At 38.6% G+C, this 21,383-nt stretch overlaps 2 protein-coding genes across 6 annotated transcripts in view; one reads left to right on the top strand and one right to left on the bottom strand.

The window, feature by feature from the left end:
* Positions 1-16,879, top strand: part of ulk2 (unc-51 like autophagy activating kinase 2) — a 32,240-nt gene extending 15,361 nt beyond the window's left edge. For 2 of the 5 annotated variants that reach the window (XM_059514507.1, XM_059514506.1), the window contains 21 exons: positions 7-80; positions 193-294; positions 385-443; positions 1,184-1,266; positions 1,337-1,387; positions 1,467-1,555; positions 1,709-1,880; positions 2,996-3,056; positions 7,190-7,339; positions 8,634-8,779; positions 8,884-8,967; positions 9,834-10,105; positions 10,197-10,393; positions 12,065-12,174; positions 12,359-12,493; positions 12,660-12,871; positions 13,147-13,325; positions 13,414-13,532; positions 14,573-14,730; positions 14,806-14,941; positions 15,039-16,879. In XM_059514507.1, the coding sequence (XP_059370490.1) occupies positions 7-80; positions 193-294; positions 385-443; positions 1,184-1,266; positions 1,337-1,387; positions 1,467-1,555; positions 1,709-1,880; positions 2,996-3,056; positions 7,190-7,339; positions 8,634-8,779; positions 8,884-8,967; positions 9,834-10,105; positions 10,197-10,393; positions 12,065-12,174; positions 12,359-12,493; positions 12,660-12,871; positions 13,147-13,325; positions 13,414-13,532; positions 14,573-14,730; positions 14,806-14,941; positions 15,039-15,103 (2,654 nt within the window). In that variant the 3' untranslated portion in view covers positions 15,104-16,879. The remainder of the gene's footprint in view (positions 1-6; positions 81-192; positions 295-384; positions 444-1,183; positions 1,267-1,336; positions 1,388-1,466; positions 1,556-1,708; positions 1,881-2,995; positions 3,057-7,189; positions 7,340-8,633; positions 8,780-8,883; positions 8,968-9,833; positions 10,106-10,196; positions 10,394-12,064; positions 12,175-12,358; positions 12,494-12,659; positions 12,872-13,146; positions 13,326-13,413; positions 13,533-14,572; positions 14,731-14,805; positions 14,942-15,038) is intronic. The other 3 variants (XM_059514508.1, XM_059514510.1, XM_059514509.1) reach the window with 3 other exon arrangements.
* A 1,267-nt stretch (positions 16,880-18,146) lies between these two features.
* On the bottom strand, positions 18,147-19,436 carry LOC132108429 (GTPase IMAP family member 4). The gene is made up of 2 exons (XM_059515134.1): positions 19,040-19,436; positions 18,147-18,856 (listed from the first exon to the last, which is right to left on the bottom strand). Exons 1-2 carry the CDS (start codon positions 19,065-19,067, stop codon positions 18,285-18,287), a joined length of 600 nt encoding a protein of 199 aa, XP_059371117.1. The 5' UTR covers positions 19,068-19,436; the 3' UTR covers positions 18,147-18,284.
* Positions 19,437-21,383: the final 1,947 nt, after the last annotated feature.

The following is a 21,383-nucleotide window of genomic DNA, read 5'->3' as shown; positions in this document are numbered from 1 at the left end:
TTACAGCTGACTTTGGTTTTGCAAGATATCTCCAGAGCAACATGATGGCTGCCACATTATGTGGATCCCCAATGTACATGGTCAGTAGCCACAAGCTAAATTCTGTCTCACTGTCTCAGAATTGTGAACTATAGCAGATGCTTGAGACATTGGCAGCATCATATTCTTATAATCAGTCACCTCTTCACACAGGCTCCAGAAGTGATCATGTCCCAGAACTATGATGCCAAAGCTGACCTGTGGAGCATTGGGACTGTCATTTATCAATGCCTCGTGGGAAAGCCGCCTTTCCAGGTTAGTTTCGTGACGCTAAAGTTAAAGTAATATATTTTGAATACTAAGTAAGTGTTATTTTTAATGAGTTTAATGTGTTTATGTGACCAGGCTAACAGTCCACAGGACTTGAGGATGTTCTATGAGAAGAACAAAACTTTGTTGCCAAAGTAAGAGCACTGACTCATTTTAGTTTTTCTTTTGTGGTATTATGCGTCATAATGCTAAATGTTTTAAAGTAAAACCACAGTTGTTTCAGATACTGATACCTAAATAATAGTAATGACCAATACAATGCTGATACGTATATACTCTACTGTTAAAAAGTTTGGAAAACATAAAATAATACTTTTCTTTATTGAGGATGCATTAACTGGATTGAAAAAATCAGTAAAGACTGCAAAAGATTTTTTATTCCAAATATTGGTGTTCTTTTTTTTATTGAAGACTCCTGACAAAATATTTCACAGTTTACGTAGCACAAGCATTTCAATACTAGTAGTATTAAGAAATATTTATTGAGCAGCAAATCGGCATAATATAATGATTTCTGAAGGATCGTGTGATACTAAACACTGGAGTAACAAGTAAATATTGGAGTAAAATTTCAGCTCTGCCTAATAATTTACATTTTAAATTATATTCATATAGAAAACAGTTCTTTAAAGTTGTAATAACATTTCACAATGCTTTGAATGTATTTGATCAAATAAATGTATTTGAGCAACCTAATTCAGGACTGTGCATACACAAAATAACTTAAATGAAAAGAACACTTAATTTAAGTATTATGTGCTCAAAATTAACTCAACACTTTTAATTATTTTTTCTAATATTTTATTAAGCCAGTAATCTCCAAATGGCCAGTCTCTGGTTGCTATTTACTAAAGAACTAATGCTTTGTTCACAGCATCCCGAGAGAGACGTCTCCTCAACTGGAAGATCTGCTGCTGGGGCTGCTCCAGAGGAACCAGAAAGACCGAATGGATTTTGGTCAGTGTATTTCTGTTGTTTTAACACCTTGTTGTTCCCTCTTCCTTATTGTATACTCTTCTGTCTGCAGACACTTTTTTCAGTCATCCTTTCTTGGAACCGACATCAACTATTAAAAAATGTAAGTAAGGAAGCATTTGATGAGCGAAGTTGATGAGTAAGGTGCGGCTAGACACTAAAACAGCTTTTGTTTTACCCAGCATGCCCTGTGCCAGTGCCTACGTGTTCTGGCTTGGTCACAGACAGCACGTGTGGCAGCTCTCCTTCCTGTCGTTACGTCTCTCCACCGGTAAGCCACTTACTTTGTCAATGCTGAATCCACTGTCATAATGCCACAGGCATGAGCAGAGGTGTTGTGTGAGATGATTATGGCATTCAGAAGGGTAATGGTACTGACTCAGCTAAAGGTAATCCAGGGTTTACCTTCACCTTTGTGTTGCAGTCCCTGCCAGACATGCAGACTCTCCCCGAGGACGTGTTGTCCTCTCCACCTCTCGGTCCTCCCAACTATCTGCAGCTGTCCAAAGAGTCGGGCGGCAGCACCAGCAGCAAGAACTCCTCCTGCGACACTGACGACTTTGTGCTGGTGCCCCATCTCTCCGGAGAACAGTCCTGTGAGTCACATAATGTCACCGAACACATACCACACGCCTAGACAGACCACACTGTTAAAATCATTTAATAATCAATATTAAATCAATATTTAATATAAAATATTAAAACATACTTAAAACAAGATACATTTATTTTATAATCTACGTTTTTTCACTCTATTTGACCATTAATGTAAGATCATGTAACTAAAGATTTTTTTATGATTCCTTTCATAAGCAAAATAATATGCTTCAGTTTTACTCCATGTGGGTAAGGTTTATAAAAAAAAAAATGTTAATCCTAAATCTAGATAAGTTTGAGGTTTGTGCTGAAAACAAAGCAAACACATTTAATTTAACTCCGAGAACAAGCCTTAATATCTTACACAATTTTGTAAAATATGCATATTTTAATATGAAGTATAATGTCTTTATAATGGTTCAGTATTATCATTCTGTTATGGAGAATAAATCTTGAATTAATTGTATTTTTTAAGGCAAGCCTTAATTTAAGCCTTTTTATAAATATATCAAAATATAATCATTGAAAAATATGATACATGTTCTCAATTTTAGATGGTTTTAAGTTTTGTTATGGTTATTGTGAGTAGGTTTAGATATTTTTACTGGAAAACTAGATTTTTTTTCTCTTATTACATACACTGGCTAATGATTTAAGAAAATATCTTTATAACTGTACAAAATATATATATAAAAAGCTGAAAATATTGAAACATACATATAACTCCATATACATGTAGCTTCTGATAGTTTTATAAGATATTACATGTAGAAGCAAATTCTGATATTTTTACTGGAAACCAAAACGAAAAATACAGAGCAAGAAAATGAATATTTGCAGTGTACCGTTTTAACACTCACACACACACACACACACACACACACACACACACACACACACACACACACACACACACACACACACACACACACACACACTATATTTGATCAGCTGCTTGTGTGTGTTTTTTAGTGTATAGAGAGGCGTCAGCTGAGTCAGCTCTACGAAAGCCTTCCAGCGCTGCTCACGCTCTCACACGCTGTGATTTGTTGGTGTAAGTGAGACTGTGTGTTTATGTAATTCTCACGGCTGTCTTTCTTTCTCTCATCTTCAGATGACCCTTCAATGGGTGCAGTGGCCCGCAGGCCGTCCAGCGAATTCCTTCTGTGTGGAGGGTGAGTGTGACATCACTCACTTGCTTCACTCAAGATACATTATAATGCTTTAATAGCTCAAACCTGTGCAAATGTTAGACAAGGATTTTAGCAGATTGACATTTATCAGGCCAAAGATACACAGTTCATGGTCGAGTCTGACATGCAGACAGGAATATTATCTCTGGGTAAATCATCTACAGTAGATCCTTTTTTGTCTGTTTGCATCATGGAAATATGGAATTATGGATTAGGACACTGATCCGTTGGTTTTTTGATGTCATTGGAGATATTTTTAGTGGCTTCTACTCACTGCTAAAAGCTGGTGTGGCTCAGCGAGAGGTGAATCACACGGCTGGTGAATGATTCCTGTGGGAGCAAACATGCGGGTTGTGTTTGTGCTTCTGCCCTAAGAATAGACACCCTGCTGTCATTTCTTCCCATCTGCATGTGATCCAAAACTGTTTCAACTGTTTCCACACCCTTAAGTTGTGAACCGACCTCTATTTTTGTTCAGAGGTGCAGAATTAAATGTCCATTGGGTGTTTTGTGATTAGATGGTGCAGTTATGCTATAGATCTGACATGAATTTAGCCAGAGCTGACAAAGCGATGGTTAAAACATTCGTATGCTGTGGATATTTTGTCTGTTAGTCATGTCAAACAGAAGCGGTTTTGTTTTTGTGAGAGTCTGTGAATTTCCTTCTCCTCTGTGGCTTTTCTGTTTCCCTCTCTTGTACAAGATAGACGTACTCCACCTTCTCTGTCTCTTCTCTTGTCTATTTATTCTTTCTACACACTACATAAACACTAAAGACAAAAAGGTTGGACATACTTGACTAAATGCTAAAAATGAAAGTAGACAATGTTTTTAAATTATAAGCATTTTTAAAATGCGTTAAATGATGGAAAAATTAATCTAAATGGAAAAATTGTGAAACTAAGATGATAAATTGTATTTTATATAAAGTAATATAAAATATGTATACACCTCTGTTCAGATGTTTGGGGTCAATAATATTTTTTTATGTTTTAAAAATGCTTTTCAAAGCTGAATTCATTCACAAAAATACAGTTAAAACTTTTTATCATTGTGAAATATGTGCAATTTAACAAAACTATTTTCTACTCAAGAAACAGTTCTCATTATCATCGTTGAAAACAGTTTTTGTGGTAAGGCCATCCTTAAAAATATTCTTGTTTGCCGTAACCCGACCGACCCTGTCAATTTAGGACCGACTCAAATTTTTTTTATTTTTTTTGCTTTTAGTCCGACCGACTTGCCGATTGTAAATTTGCGTTAGGACCGACTAATGTTTTTTTACTCTTCAAACTACTAATGCAAAAGCAATAAAATAATATTAATTATATTTAAGTAAGTATTGTAAAAATAAAAATTTTCTAGGCCTACATAAAAACGAAGGCTATCTTCCTTAATTAAAAAAAAACCCGTGACGTCTATAACGGATGTCACACTATGTCTGCGCTTCGTCTCATACTCTCACTCACTGTCAGAGTCAACGGTTCGCGCTTGGTAATGATGACTGCGGCTGCAGTAAACTAAATGTTCGCAGTCACTGTTCAAAGTCATACAGGTTCGGGCACCCTAATACATCTAAAAAATGCATTAAAACAGCTCTATACCGCTTTAACTTGGCACTAAGTTGTGGAAAAACTGTGCCCAGATCTTTTCCCATCCCTTCTCCCTAGTCTAAAACCGTGTCCGTGTCGACTGTCACTATGTTCGAAAATCTATTGCACGAATCGATTGGACCAACACAAGTTTCGAAAACGAAAATAGGAAATTGATTTTAACGACCTTCTCTCGGAGCGCGTCCATGTTATTTATTTTTTATTTTTTTTTTGGGAGCGTGTCCAGGTCCAGAATCGCCTAGGGCTGTCAAAATAGCTGAAAAAAACTACATTCGAAATTTACTTAAATATGATCAAAATTCGAATTGTATTCAAATTTAAAATGCATAATAATTTCAGTTAGACTGAAGAAAAGCTTTTTGCTTCTCTTCTGAGGCCTCAAGATAGCGCATCGAGGAAAATATTACTGCACGTTTATTCAAAGCATTAGAATACATGACTGTGAAAAAACAACATAATATTTAAAATAATTTTTATGAACAATTATTATTAATTAAGTTGCTTAAAGAACTATAAAAAAAAACAGCTTCATGTATACATGCATTGTTAAATAAATAAAAAGGGCGGAAAACCAGTCACACAGAATAATTTTTTTTCATTTAAAAACATGAGATGCAGTGGGATGGGGAACAAAAACCCAACATAAAGTCTCGAGATATTTTTAGAAAATTAAATTAAATACATTAATTTTACATGTCTTTCTAAACATGTCTCTCTTGTGCGAGACGCCAGTCCAACGGTGTCCCTCTAGAAAATGCGCGAAATTTGCGTTCTGTGTGAACGGCTTGGTTTCAGTTTTGATGTAAACAAGATCTTCTCCACATTGATGTTCTCTTTTTTTTTTATTTTTTTTTTTGTAGTGGCTTCAATTGGATAGGCTAACATAACCTTATAATGCAATGCCACATACATCGTCATCGCATCTCGTGCGGCACTGATAAAGATCAAGTATACTTCGGCCGTCCGCACACTGTCTGCATTATGTCCTTTTCGTCATTTTTTGAGACCGCGCGGACGGTGCGCTTACAGGTGGTGAAGGTTGAGACAGCAGATACTGCGTGTCGAGCTCGTCGGCCTTTGAAATTTGTGTAGACACGGCTGTGCGCGCGGCGAGATGGAATGGAACACGGACTGTGAAGTACCGGGGCTCATAAGGCAGCTTCCTTATATCACCTATATTTGGTGTTATTTGCCATATAAAACTCATTTAGACATGCAAAATCGATTTTACAATCGATTCAATGAACACTTGTCACTCAAATCAAACAGGATTTTTTTTCACAAAAGTGACAACCCGAGAAAGCAAAGTAAACTGTCTCTCATTTGTAGGTTGCATTGATACCTAGCGTTGGATGTTAGTAAAACAGTATAACAGTACCTCATTTTTTTTCTTCTCACCTGTAATTCATGCAATAAACATGTTTTTGACAAAGATTTACATTTTTTGTGGTCTATATAGCCTGCATCAAAATGAGGTTTGCAATTATGCGCCAGAAGGCACGGGTTGAAGACCCAGTCAGTGACGTCACGATATGCTAATTTGTTTAAATTCTTACCTACGTCATCACCATCACCAAAATTTTCCTTTTTTTTTACATTGAAACTTGAAAAAAAATAGACCGACCTACCAACCCTTTTTTTTTTTTTTTTTATTACTGTAACTGCAAACCAAAATATTTTTAAGGATGGCCTAACCATGATACATTTTATGAGGACATAAGCATTTATTTGAAATAGAAATCTTTTGTAAATTATATTTTACATTATACAGTGCATTTAAAACAACATTATGACTTTAATTTAGCAAGGATACAATAAGTTCAAAGTGAGATCAAAAGTGACGGTAAAGTATTAATTAATAAAAAAAAAAGAAAATCATACAGAAAAATCTTTTAGTCTCGTCAGTTATGTCCTGTTTGTTTTGCTGTCCCATGCTGAACTGACTCTGGCTCAAGCAAACAAACTCTTTGTGTGCATTTTTCGTGCAGCCTGCTTAACCGTTCACATGTAGCTCACACTCACTCTCCTATCTCACTCATTGTATAATCCAGGAGTATGGAGCTCAAAACTTTCCTTCCTTCCTTCTTATCAAACCTTAGTTTACACTGTGTGTGCACACCCTCATACATGACCCAGTGATGACACATCTAAAAAAAACATTGTGTTCCCGATAGAATAAGAATGAGCTGTTTCTTTTCCTTTGTTTGAGAAAGGCGAAGGTAGGCGGACCCAGCACATGCCACTGCCTGAAATCACCGCCCATTTCTCCTCCCTCCCCCTTACTGATTGGTCAGGGCTTTGTGTTTACACTGTACCTCCGCCCCATGTGGTTCAGCCATGCCCTTTGAGCAGAAACAGCTTTGCTTACCTCATTTGACGAAGTTAGAAGCTTTTCTCACTTTACATTTAGTGATCGCAACCTTTCTTAAAGGTTTTTATAGCATAAATGGGTTTGGAAAAGCATTCTGACTGGATTGCAACCTTATTTTCTGGGTTTCTCAGGCCACCGCAGCCATACTCCGGACAGACCCCAATGGTATCACCACGAAGCGAGACCATACCGATACCTGTGCCCACACAGGTACGAAACTACCAGCGTATCAAACAGAACCTGTCCAGCAGCCCAACCACAACACTTTATGGCTCTCCCAGGTAAGACATCCAACAACAGGAACAATAACTCTGCTAACTGCTTTTAGTAGCTTGTTCAAGTCATAAAGATGCAATAAGTGACATGATTGCATCAGTTTTGTATGATCATCTCACTTCGGGGAGAATTTGTTAAGTGATTCAGTGGATTGTCTTTGGGAACAGGTGGGTTTAGGGTCTTCAGGCAGGTGTCTAGCAGACTTTGGAGATTAAGACTGTTACACAGACCTCAGCAGCTGCTTGGCCTACTTCACTCTGACCTGCCCTGTGTCTCAAAAAGTGATTAAGCTCATCACGGCAGCCTTGCTGTCCGAGTGCCCAGGGCTGAGCTGGTTCACATTATCTCACCCTGTTAGTCAGCTCGGTCACCGGGCTGATGAGTACCCCTTGGCACTGCTTGAGACCTGATTTATGAGTCATGATTGCCTTCCAGGTGTCATCCACTGAACTATTTAACATTTCTGAGTTCATCAAGCTTTGACAGGTGATTTTTGTGTCATTAAGATTATTTATGGCTTGTTTGGGAAGGCAGGAGTATTGAGAATCTCACTTTTAGCCAAATAAAATCCAGTAACTCCTTTCCTAAGATCTGTACAGACAGAGTACATTCTGCACATTGTGTGTTTCATATACAGTGGTGTAAAAAGCATCTGGACATTAAAAATATATATGAATTCCTTACTATATAAATAGCTGGGGTTGGGAAGTTGTAAAATATCATTACAATTTAGAATGACTGTTTTCTTTTTAATATATATAAAAAAATTATAATTACAATCCAGTAATGGCAACGCTGAATTGTCAGCAGTCATTACTCCAGTCTTCAGTGTCACACGATCCTTTAGAAATGATTCTAATATGCAGATTTGATGCTCAAGAAACAATGGTGTGCCGATAAATATTTTTGTGGAAACCTTGATAAATTGAATTAATTATTTGATGAATAGAATTTATTTGAAACACGAATCTTCTGTAACAATATAAATCTTTATTTTCGATCAGTTTAATGCATCCTTGCTAGATAAAAGTATTAATTCAAATAAATAAATAAATCATACTGACCCCCCACATTTTGAATAGTACTGAGTCATGCTAAATGACACTTATTTTAAAGGAAGACATGCAGTTTTAAAAAGTATTGGGACACTTTGTGGTGGTCAAATGACAGTTAATGAACATCCACTAAAATGACATAGACACCAGATGAATGCATAACTGCTTTTAAGAAAAGTGAGGGAATTGTAAGGTAGTCCATATACTACTATAGAATGATTTTTAGAGGTTTTTATGGTCACAGGTCAGGCACAGTGCGGCGCTCCAACACTAGCCCCATGGGCTTCCCTAAAATGGTGTCTGGGTCACCTAGTCCTGCAGATACGGTCCAAACAGTGGGGCGACGTCTCTCTACGGGCAGTTCCCGGCCCTACTCCCCATCTCCACTGGGTAAGAGTTCCTGCTCTCATTCTTTTTTAAGTTTATTGGGAAACTGGCTGACATGTCCTGACATGCCTATTTTTTGTGTGTCTGTTTCTGTATTTGTTCCCCAGTGGGCACTATTCCTGAGCAGCTCGGCCACTGCTGCTGTGGACATCCCCAGAGCCACGAGGCACGCAGTCGCAGCTCCTCAGGCGGTGAGTTTACATGTGAGAAATTGTCATGACAAAAACACAGCACTACTGTTTCCACTTCAAAGTGGCACCATTAACAGTCTCACAAGTGGTAGCCACAGTGGCTTCCTCCCGGTGGGTGCCGGCCGCTGTGTTATTTAGGTTTCCATGGATACAGCTGCTTGTTATGGCTGAGAACTCAGCAAGTGATCAGGAACAATACATGTTCCTTGGGAGCTTTCATGCAAAACCTCTTCAAACCCACAAACCTTCAAACCTGTGAACTCAATGATCGTGTCTAAACAGGAGACAAACTCGTTGACCCTGTTGTTTTAGACCAAAGGTTGTCCAAACTCGGTCCTGGAGGGCCGGTGTGCTGCAGAGTTTATTGGTCTCATTTACATACTGCAGTGCCACCCAGTGGCTGATCATGAATGTGGAGTGCCATATCAATAATGTGTTTTGGTGAAAGGGATAGCTCACCCCAAAATGAAATTATTGTCATTATTTACTCTCCCTCATGTCATTCTAAACCCATAACATTTTGATTCATATTCAAGACGCAAATCAAATATAGCTTCTGTGTATGTGTTTAGCATTATTTAGATGTAAGTAAAAAAAGGCTTTAATTAAATCTGTTCATCATACCTCATATCTCTATACTTGGTGTAAACAGCTTGATTCATTTGGATTCATTTTACAATGCCTTGATAACCATTTATAGATCTATTAAATAAATAGTTTACTTACCCTCAGGTCATCCAAGATGTAGATGAGTTTGTTTCTTCATTGGAACAGATTTTTTCAAAATCTAGTCTGACTATGAGAATAGAAATGTGAAGAGAATTAGATTTTTTTTTTTTACTAAATGGACCCTTTTTATGTTTTAGGTTCCCCTGTACCGTCCTCTCAATTACTGGGCGCTCGTCTTCAGAGTGTGCCCATACTGACTGACATTTACCAGAACAAGCAGAAGCTACACAAGCAGCTGTCTGACCCAGTTCACCCCACCGCCTCAGCCTACCCCACCAGCCACTCCCCTCAGCTTGGTCGCCCCGGCAACCTAGGCACCTCCCCCACCAAGCACCTTGGCTCCTCCCCTCGCACCTCTGACTGGTTAACGAAGTCACCGCTGCCCACCATCATCGGCTCACCCACTAAGGTAAGCTTAAGGAGCTGTCAGGTAAAAAGGCCTGTTTCAGGCCTGAGATCAAGAGCTTTTGGCATTAATAATACAATTCCTTCTCATATAGGCAACTGCTCCATTCAAAATCCCCAAAACTCAAGCCTCGTGCAACCTCATGGCCCTGGCCTCTCAGCAGGGTATGTCCGACAGCCCTATCCTAGTTAAAACACTGATGGATGGGCGTGAACTCTGTGTACATCACTGCTCAGCATATCCCAGCAGCCGCCAGTGTGCACCAGAAGCCAGCAAGACTTCCTTTGGCAGGTCAGCAAAAACATTGTTCAGACAACATCGGATATAGGCAACAAAAGCCATGTTTCCACCGCAGGAACTTCCCCCAGGAACAGGATCTAAATAAAGTTCTGGGTAAAAATGTACCCCTCAGAAAGTCCCTGCTCACGAGGTAGTACTTTTTCAAAGGTCCAAAACTTTCGGGGATGGGACCTGGGTGCCAAACATGCTGACTGGTTGAATTCAAGCAGCATTGGGATTTCAACCTCTGTTTATTTGCATAATTTTCTAAATATTGCTGCTATTGAGTGATGAAATGTAGTCTTAAAAGTATTTCAGGTGAGAATGTAGTTGTTTAAAACTGAAATCTGCAGTTTATTTTTAAAGACAGTGCCTATTTGAAAATGTGCATCACTGATTTCGGAGACGTGAGCTCCATGCGATCACTGGGCAGTCAGTGCTCATGTTTACCGATGAGAGCAGCCTCAACTCAGCTAGTCCTTCTTACGTTATCAAGTAAGCTGCTGTTCCATTTGCAGAATTACCCGACTTGCATTGTCCTGTCCCGTCAATCTCGCAGAGTCCGAACTACCAAGGATTCAAGTCCGAAATTTGCTTACTTGGTATTGAGAAATTTGCACATACCTACGTCACCAGACTATTTGCCTAATCTTCACAGTACTTTAGATTGTGATGGAAACGCAGACAGCAATGGGTCTGGGGGAAAAAGTTCCTGGGACAAATCGTTTCAGGTAATTTCGATGGATAAGCTGTTAAAGTTTTAATATATATTACACAATGATATACATATACTACTTTTAGTAAGTTACAGTTAGTAAGTTTTTATAAAAAATCAATACTTTTATTCAGCAAGTATACTAAATTGATCAGAAATAAATTCAATGGTTGTTAGAAAATAAATCGGTTTAAAATGAATGCTGTTTTTTAAATTTTGCATCTGTTTTGGTAAAAATACCATAAAAATAACATTAATAATAAATCAGGTCAGCCCATTAGAATGATTTTTAAAGGATCATGTGACACTGAAGACTTGAGTAATGATGCTGAAAATTCAGCTTTGCCATCACAGGAATAAAAAAAAAAATATATTAAAATACAACAGTTCAAATAATGAATATTTTGTAATAATATATTGTAATAATATTTCGTAATATAACTGTTTTCACTGCATTTTTGACTAAATAATCAGTGTTTTTGAGAATAAGAGATTTCTTTAAAAAAAAAAATTCACCCTAAACTTTTGAACAGGAGTTTATGAAAGTATTATATAGCTAATGAATAATGAACATTAATTTTTGGGGTGTTGCATACATTGTGAATTTTTTATTTTTTTACTTACTGACCATGACACAGTCATCTGCAGGGGTCCTCTCTATGATGTAATTTCCTGTTTTAGTGATTTGTTTGTTTTTTTAGATTTATATTTCAACAAATTGTATTATTCATTTTTAAAGATTTAATATTCTCTTTTCTCTTTTTTCTCTTTTAAAATTCTCTTTTAAGAATTTTTTTATATAAATTATAATTTATAATATCAGACCGTTGACATTTATGACTTTACGCCCCACAAAAGTATCACAAACCAGAAATGATGTATATTCAAATAACTTAATAGATTTAGACAAGATGTAAGTGCCATCAACTGACCCCTGTGTTAGAAGCTGAAGCTGTTTATTTCCTCAGGTCTGTAAGTGCTGGCAGACTGTCTGAGCAGCCGGTGCGGATCACTTTGGGAGGACAGCCATACCAGGGCAGCACAGACAGCCTCAACACAGAGAGACCCATGGACACAGGTAGCCCCTTTCCCCCTTTACTTTGCTAAAGCTTTTTGTAAAGTCCAGTTTTTCATACCAAAATTATTTTACCCCACTGACATCATTTGAGCTTCTCCTGAAAGCTTCTGTCTTGCATGAAGTGTTCTGATTGGCTGCCAGCGTTTGTACGTGTTTTGTGACCCCTGTGTGCATCGCTCCCCAGCCCCAGCAGGGCCTTGCGGTTTGGCAGCAGGCGGGGCAAGTCCCCGTACCGTTGTGTTCACAGTGGGCTCTCCCCCCAAAAGCAGCACCCCTCCCACCTGCAGCCATCTCACCTCCCGCCCGCGCACCACCTCAGGTGAGGGGCTTCGTCTCATAAACCTGCCCCATTCATCACTGCTTCAGCTGCCGCATTATGTGTTTAGTACCTGTGCCACTGTTTTAAAGCCATTCTGATGCATTATGGTCAAATTCTATCTGATTCATAAGACTGTGGCTGATTGTGTGTGTCTGTGTGTCTGCAGTAGGCTCCAACAGCTCGGCAGGCTCGCTGTGCTCCACCAGCGGTAAGGTTTATATGGGCTCTCCCCCAGGCATGACCATCGGCAGCTCTCCACCAGGAGCGGAAGCGGCTCCCAGCAGTCTGCGCTATGTCCCTTACGGCACCTCTCCGCCCAGCTTGGATGGATTCATCACCTTCGAAGCTCCAGAACTGCCAGAGGAGACACTGATGGAGGTGAGAGAGCTGGAACACACAGCTGGAACGTATTGTTCTGTTTCTTCATTCTGGACAGCCTGGATGAGATCAGATCTCTGTGTGGAGCACTGGCTGTTGACAGACTCACGGGATTATTACAATTAATGACAAAATGTATACTACTGATACTGATAACTGACATAAAACCATTTTTTAGCTAGTGAAAATACTATTGTTCTAATCATTTTGGCCACCACTGTATAAAGGTAGGTTTTCTTGGGAAACACTAACATGCGTGTGTTTGTGGTTGGCAGCGTGAGCACACAGACACTCTGATGCACCTGCGGATGATGCTGTCTTTTACGGACTGTGTGCTGGAGATCGCTTCCCTACGGGTCGGAGGACCTGATCTGGGTGCGTCGGCCGCCTCTCTCTACCCGCCCCAGGGAAGCGTTGTGGTGGATCAGATCAGTCAGCTCAGTAAGGAGTGGGGGTAAGAAGAGTGCACACAAACACGTGATCTTGAACAATGAGAGTTCATAGCTTACAGTATGTGACGCTTTGGTCATGGTCTCACACAGGCAGGTGGAGCAGCTGGTGTTGTACATGAAAGCCGCACAGCTGCTGGCCTCCTCACTGCACCTGGCCAAAGCTCAGATCAAATCTGCCAAACTCAATCCATCCATGGCCGTCAAACAAGGTGAGCTGCTGCATTAGACGGCTGTGTGTACATTCCTACCAAAATGTATTCATTCCTCACATTATCACAGTTTATTTGTTCAGTCTCTGGAAACAACACTTAAAACATAGCAAGGTCAAAGTGTCTGAATAATTATTGGTCCCAAATTTTTACTTGTTTTCATTTTACTGATAGTCCACTGTATGAAGAATATTTAGGTATAATATGTGACAGTTTGCTTTATTTTGCTATCCTCACTTACAATAAATGAACTATAGTGTCCTGCACCGCTAGTAAAAATTCTATAAAAAATTATATTTGGTCTCTGAATAATTTTTGGTTTGACTATATTTGATATGTAATTATTTAGTTCAAATTGTTAAATCAATTATTTTAAACCATTTGAAAAAGACAAAACTAAAATATAAATAAGCCAAAACAATATTTAAACAGACTTTTTATTTAGTTAATTCCTTAAGCAACTGTCATTTTTAAGGACAAGGATTCTCACGTTCTTGGAAAACATTATATATATATATATATGAGGGTATTTTAAAAGAGTGATTTCTAGTTGCAGAAATGTTATGAAAAAAAAAGTGGGTTATAAAATAATTATAAATTTTTCTAGTTAAGTTCAAAAATACTTTGTGTAGAAAATTTAACTGTCTAACATTTGTAAGTATAAAAATAAAAAATAAATAAAAAGTATTTAAAAACAAGTTACAAATGAATAGAAAAGTTGGTGAAAATGTGTAAATGATTGAAACTGCTGTAATGAAATGTTATGATTATTTTAATATATTATGACTTTTTGTCTGTAAATAATATTTAAAAATGCAAAAAAATGTAAAAACCTAATAATTAGTAATCTTGGCATAGGCAATAAAATGAATTAAAAATGTACTTAATATAATGAAATAAAGAAAAAAATAATAAAGCTAAATAGAAAATAAAGTTTTAAAGACAGCAGCTCTGTCTTTACAGCAGAAATATCAACATATCAACTGGAGTCAAAAACGTAAAGAGGGTAGCGACTAACACATCTTGTCTCTGCATTTCAGTGGTGAAGAGTTTGAACGAGCGCTACAAGAGCTGCATTTCCTTGTGCCGCCGGCTCACGGACAAACTCAACCACTTCTTCTCTGACAAGCAGCGATTTGTGGATGAGATCAACAGTGTGACAGCTGAGAAGCTCATTTATAACCATGCTGTAGAGATGGTGAGTAAGGATGGTCCTGAGCTTTGTTGTGTGACTGAATGAGGGGTTAACATTGGTGTCGTGTTTGTGGAACAGGTGCAGTCGGCTGCACTAGACGAGATGTTCCAGCAGACAGAGGACATCGCATATCGCTACAACAAAGCCTCCATGCTGCTGGAAGGCCTGTCCAAGATCCTCCAGGACCCAGCTGATATAGAAAACGTCATCAAATGTGAGTGAACTTCCTTCATTTCATTAGGATTGTTTACTAAACAAAGCTGAAATAAAACGCTTTTAACATCTGTTCTCTTTGCGTTTGTTTTGTACAGACAAGGCAAGCGTGGACCGGAGGATCTCAGCTTTGTGTTACTGCACTGTGACCCTGTATGAATAAAAAGCATGATCTGTAAAATCTCGGCCAGTGCTCTCACTCCAGGGACCATCATCTTCTCAAACCACAGAGAAGACTAAGACAAATCCCTCACTTTTGTTTCGTAGCAAAGCACTTTCAGTTCCTTTTGATTCCTTTCAGTCACAAGCAACAGACCAAGTATTCCATTTTTTTGCAGATGACATTTTGAAAAGGATGTGCACAAGTTTCACTACCAAAGATGAAAACTAAACAGACGTAATAGTATGAAACAGCTGTTAGACCTGCATTTGGATCCATCTTCTGTTTTTTTTTTTTGTTTTTTTTTACATGAACTAAAGGGATTTTGGATTGGGAATCCTTGGAGGCCCAGGAAATGAACATCAGTGCAAATCAGTTGATCTTATTGTTTTATACAGCTCTCTATTGCTCTGATTATTTATTGTTTTTTTTTTTTAAGAATGATATGCTAGTGTTATTGATGATAGTGTTGAAAGACGGCATGGGCCGGATGTGAAGCCCAAAGTAGGACTGTAATTTCTGGTACAGCACTCATACACAATCACATGGTTGAACTTAAGAGGAATCAGTAGTATTTACAAGATCAGCTTTGAAGCAAATGCACTTTATTGAGGCAGATGTGAAAGACGCTTGTCCTAGAACATCTGGCAGAAGAGGGGATCGTGATTCTTCGTCCTTCTCCAAGGCTCTGGTTTCTTCCCTTCTCCAGATCTGAGTGTCTGGACGGCCCGTGAGCATCAGGTTGGATGGACAATGGCGCCACATAAGAGCCTCGTGGTGATTCATCCATAATGGTCAAAATACTTGAGTAGTTACTTACCTTTTGACTCCGCCGTACTCAGAAAATTTTTTTATGTTCATATTAATACTGTAGCTTTTTTTTTTACCGCTGTGCGTGAGCTCTAAATACTTGTACATTCTGCATGCGTGTGTTTTTATTTCGGAGTGACTGAAGAAGGTGGAAGCTGCCGCCCCATCCCTGCCCCTCAATTTAAGAGCACAAGATTTCCTTATTTTTTTCTTTGTAGCGGCAATAGATGTCGACAGCCACAGATTCTTTGAGGCCTCACAGAAAGCTCAAGACCTCACTTTGCATGGCAGCTCTTGATGAAAGCCCATGGATATCTTGTGTACGATAAAACATTGACTGTGCGGGATGTGGATGTCGCAGGTAAATGGGATAGAGCCGCTGCCAGGCTTTGCTTTTCCCCGTTCATCCACTGTGCTCATGACAGTGTTCGTGTAACTACACTTCCTAGGTGCTGCAGTGGCCAGTTTCAGGATACTGAAGAACTAAAAAGCATGACTTTGAGCAGTCGACTTTGGCTTGTATATGTTTTTGATCACCTCGCCCCCTCTTTCCTGCACGGCCCCTCGTGAGCCTGCCTACAGAGCCTTTACTGTACTGAAAGAGAAGGCTATCCTGCCTCAAATCCATGCATATCTGTAGATGTAGGACTTCCTTATCTGGGTCTGAAGAGAACTGTGTACAGATGAACTATTAGAGAAGACTAGTAGCGAGCACATGTACCTGTGGAACATTAGAATGTATTTGCCCTTTGTTTAGCACCTTTCCTTTCTGAATAAACGCTTACGACCAGCCTATCACAGCCCGACATGACACGATCATGGCCGATGCAGCCTGAAGGCTCTACTCCCTTGATTTTCAGCAAGAAATGTTGATGTTTTAATCAATATGTGTGTTTTACCAAGGGCATCTGTTTTGTCTGAAACTGTAGAAATGCAGTTTTTGTTTATTAAACGGATCAGTTTTATCCTGTTATCTGAGTCTCAGATTGTGTGTCGCATACATGTGGGATACTTATAGTGCTGTATTTAAAATACAGAGGCTGTACTGAAAGCGCCGCAAATGTGAGATACAACTAAAAAGGCACACATATAACAGAGCAAAACAGTTTTTACGTTAGGCTTACTTTGTTTACATAGAAGCAGGAAATAATCGAAACAAAAATATCGATGGAAATGTGACACGTTCACACTGAGAACTTTGCTTGCACAGGCAAGACATGTTTACACAACATTTATTAATCCAGTTTGAAACAATTCTAAATCCACGAAAAATCCTAAATGTGTTCAATGTTTGGATACCACAGAAGTTACAAGTTGACATTCATAACTTGCATTTGAATTCTCATTCGAATTAGAAACGGTTCACATCGACTTTGCGCAATTCTACTTGGCGGCCCTTTTTGAAACACAGCCCTGTTCATAACAAGCACGATAACTATAAAGATAACGAGAAAGATATAGTTCTAAAAATCGTTCTTAATATTAAAGAATAGCAGAGTCCACACACCACAACTAACTATAAAGGCACAGAGAAACGATATCGTTGGAATCTCTTTCAGACCGATTTTTTTTTTTTTTTTTTTTTACGTTTTTTTAGCTGATTATAGACACAAACATTGACAGCTACAGGAAAATGTAAAGAGTCAGACGAGCGCGTGAATAGAATAAACAGACGATATTGTCCACTGAGGTGGACGCTAATATCATTATCTTTATAGTTATCGTTCTTTGTGTGTACGGGGCTTACAGCTAGTCTACATCTCTGAATGAATGCGACAACATTAAATTCTGTAAAACTGTTCACTAAGCTTACGGTTATATTTCATATTTGAAATGAAATCACAAATGAATTCTGACAAGAACTGTCTCATAAATGTTTTTTATGCTCAAATAACGTTAAAGCTTGTTTTAAGCTTAGACTAGACAATGCGCATTGTGCAGTGTAGCCATAATTGAAGGCGAACTACTATGTTACTAAATGTATTTATTTCAGGGCCTGGCCCTGCAGATCACCTGTCAATCAAACTACAGGAACACCGCAAAAGGTCAATTAAGAGGCTAATCCAGCCTTTAGGAATCCTGCCGGGCCACAGAGCACCACTCACATACATTTGCCATTAAAATCACATGGAATACTGTTTTGTGCACTTTTCAGCAAACGTTTGTCTTTCTCTGGCTCTAATGAAGTCCAGTGTGTGACCGTGTTTAGAAATGAAACAAAAACAAAAACACCACAGCCAGTGGGACAGTTATCACTAAAATAAAACATAGCTATTTTTTATTTAAATACAAATCCTAATTACAAATAATTGTCTCAACACACAATCGCAAATATTACATTACATATGGGCCTAAACACAGGTCCATTCAATGTTCAACCAGTCCTAGCACACATTTGCTTTAAAACGTTAAGCAGCTCAGTGACCTGATTAAAGTCTTCTGGACATTTATTGTTCACAACATGGTACCGGTGGCCACACTTCCTCAGGATCTCCTGCAGAGGTTCACCGTTCTTTTGAATGTGCTTTTCAATAGTGCTGCCTCTTAACTCATCGCCCCACGTGAAGAGCACCAGAGTGTGTGACCACACCGTGTCCCCAAGAATACCCAGATATTTCTCCATAGCACTTCTGTCCCACTTGCTGAAAGAGTCCACTGGGATAACAAGGAGAAATATGAGATATCCGGGAGGGGCCAACATCACACTGCGCAGGATCTCCTGTTTCACAAGTTTGGCATCAGCCAAACCAAAGAGACTCCATCCTGGAGTATCTACTACAGCAAGCCTCACGCCGTACACCCAGCCAAATCTCCTCACACACCGTGCCGTCTTCTTCCCAGGCTCAAACTCGCTGCGTCCGAGGATGAGGTCTCCCAATGAGCTCTTACCAGCGTGTCTTCGACCCAGCAGCACGAGTCCCATCAGAGAACCACCCTCTGGGTTGACTAACCAACATCCAGACAATACAGTCAAATCAAAGGTAAGGTACATTCAGATACCACTAACAATAAGCAGACCAAACAAGGTTAATACTAATGAAATCTGTCATAAGGCTTTATTTATAACCCCACCTCCCCTTTTAAAAGTCATATAACAGACTGATTGAGTTCAAATATGCAGAATCTTACCAAATGGTGTCTCAGTGCTCATTGCCATTCTTCAAATGTTTCAGCTCATTCTGCAATCCTTCTTCCCAGTAAGCCACTCTTTACTTAGAATCAACTGCTTAACTGTTCAACACACAATAAACCCTGTTTTCCATGTTTCAAAGTTCACTTCTTAGTTCTGTGGAAGTCCTTTACATTGTGACGCACATGTTTTGACAGGGAAGGGTCAATCAGGTCAGTTTAGTTATAAAAACACTGGCCTGATAAGCATTTAGAAGGCTTGTGTGGTGGTTTCCACAGATGGGGTACAAACTTGGGTCTTATCACTTTTTTGTAAAGCAATAAAGGCACAAATCCCGTGTTCTTAAGGTATAGTTATTAGAAGGGGTGCATTTATTTGTTTCAGTCTGGTTCTCACAAGTGAATCTGGAGATTTGTTTTTGTCCTCACACTGCATAAAGTGTGAGCCATTAAATATAACTATAAAAAATTAATTATAATTACTATAAGTACTTGGACCACTTCTCTTCTCAATCTACATGACATCATTAGGATCTGTCATTCAGAAGCATGGCTTTTCTTATCACTGCTACGCTGATGACACCCAACTCTACCTCTCATTCCAACCAGATGACCCGACGGTAGCTGCTCGCATTTCAGCCTGTCTGAGTGACATCTCTAGCTGGATGAATGACAATCACCTTCAGCTTAACCTTACGAAGACAGAACTCCTGGTGATTCCAGCTAACCCATTGCTTTATCACAACTTCTCTATACAGCTGGGCTCATCAACCATTACTCCTTCGAGGACAGCTAGAAACCTAGGAGTTGTGATGGATCATCAGTTAAGCTTCACAGACCACATTGCTACAAATACCCGGTCCTGCAGGTTTGCCTTATACAACATTAGGAAGATTAGACCCTTCCTGTCAGAGCAAGCAACCCAACTTCTTGTCCAAGCGCTTGTTCTCTCCAGACTGGACTATTGTAATGCTCTCCTGGCGGGCCTTCCTGCAAGTACTGTCAATTGATCCAGTATGCAGCAGCGAGGGTTATCTTCAATGAGCCAAAAAAAGCTCACGTTACTCCTCTCCTCATCAGGTTACACTGGCTACCAGTAGTTACTCGCATCAAATTCAAGGTACTGATGCTAGCCTACAAGACGACCACTGGCACGGCACCAACTTACCTTAACTCATTGGTTAAATCTTATGTGCCCTCCAGACGTTTGCGCTCTGCAAGTGATCGACGCCTTGTGGTACCATCCCAAAGAAGTTCAAAATCACTCTCACGGACCTTTTCCTGGACTGTGCCCAGCTGGTGGAATGACCTCCCAATCTCAATTCGTACAGCTGAGTCTTTACTCATTTTCAAGAAACGGCTAAAGACTCATCTTTTTCGCCTGCACTTAACCAACTAACACTAGCACTTTTCCTTTTCTTGTCTTTTAATTAAAAAAAAACAAAAAAAAAAACCTATGCGTTCTATACTAGACTAACTGAGACTTGTCATGGCACTTGTACACTGTTGTGGTTCTCTTGTTGACCTGACTGCTTCTATTGTTCTCATTTGTAAGTCGCTTTGGATAAAAGCGTCTGCTATATGATTAAATGTAAATGTAATTATAATATTACTGCACTTTATTTAGTTTTTTTTATATATAAAATAAACTAAATAATAATGTGTAATAATACTATTTAAAATTGAAAGGTAGGTCTAGTATTAAATACAAATACAATTATATTCATATAATTTATAGTAAATTTAAAAATAAAATACTAATATTTACTACTTTCTTTGTTTGCCTCTTTAAGAAGAATCGCTTTATGTATTCCCCAATTCTAAGTCACATTGGATAAAAGCGTCTAACAAAAGTAAATAAAAGCATTTTCATCATTTTCAAACTTAAAATCATCAGGCTTTTATTTTGGCGGGTTGCCAAGCAAGTGTAAAGAGCTTCAGTGAATGTGTTACAGAAGAAATATAAAGATTTCTATTACTAGAAACTGTATTTAGCTGTCTCTCACATTTTGTACATAAAAAAATGGAAGCATGGATAGAAGACAAGTAAATAATGTTATTCCCTTTTTACCAATGTTGTTTAGGTTAACTAAACTAAAACTATTTTAATTTAAATTATTTTGAAATAAAATATAAATGTTAGATGGGAAAACTTAAAAGACAACTTGCCTTGGCAACTGAATGAAACAAAAAATAAACCTAAACTTATTAAAACTAAAACTTAAATAAAATGTAATGAAAATCGCAAAAAAACAAAAACAAAATATTTTAACGCAAATTTCAAAAGCATAAATTAACAAAATTACTAAAACCTAAAATGAAAACTAAAAATGATAATTCTGAA

The sequence above is a fragment of the Carassius carassius genome, chromosome 28 (genome assembly GCF_963082965.1).
Source record: "Carassius carassius chromosome 28, fCarCar2.1, whole genome shotgun sequence".
Classification (NCBI taxonomy): domain Eukaryota; kingdom Metazoa; phylum Chordata; class Actinopteri; order Cypriniformes; family Cyprinidae; genus Carassius; species Carassius carassius.
Note: the sequence above shows the minus strand (reverse complement) of the source record. Positions and strands in the feature narration are given on the sequence as shown.

Bases quoted from the DNA above. Each gene is read 5' to 3' on its own strand.
- LOC132108429 (XM_059515134.1), bottom strand. From the start codon at position 19,067: ATGGCAATGAGCACTGAGACACCATTTG. The intron at 18,857-19,039 runs GTAAGATTCTGC...GATGTTGGTTAG, and splicing joins GAGCACTGAGACACCATTTG to TCAACCCAGAGGGTGGTTCT.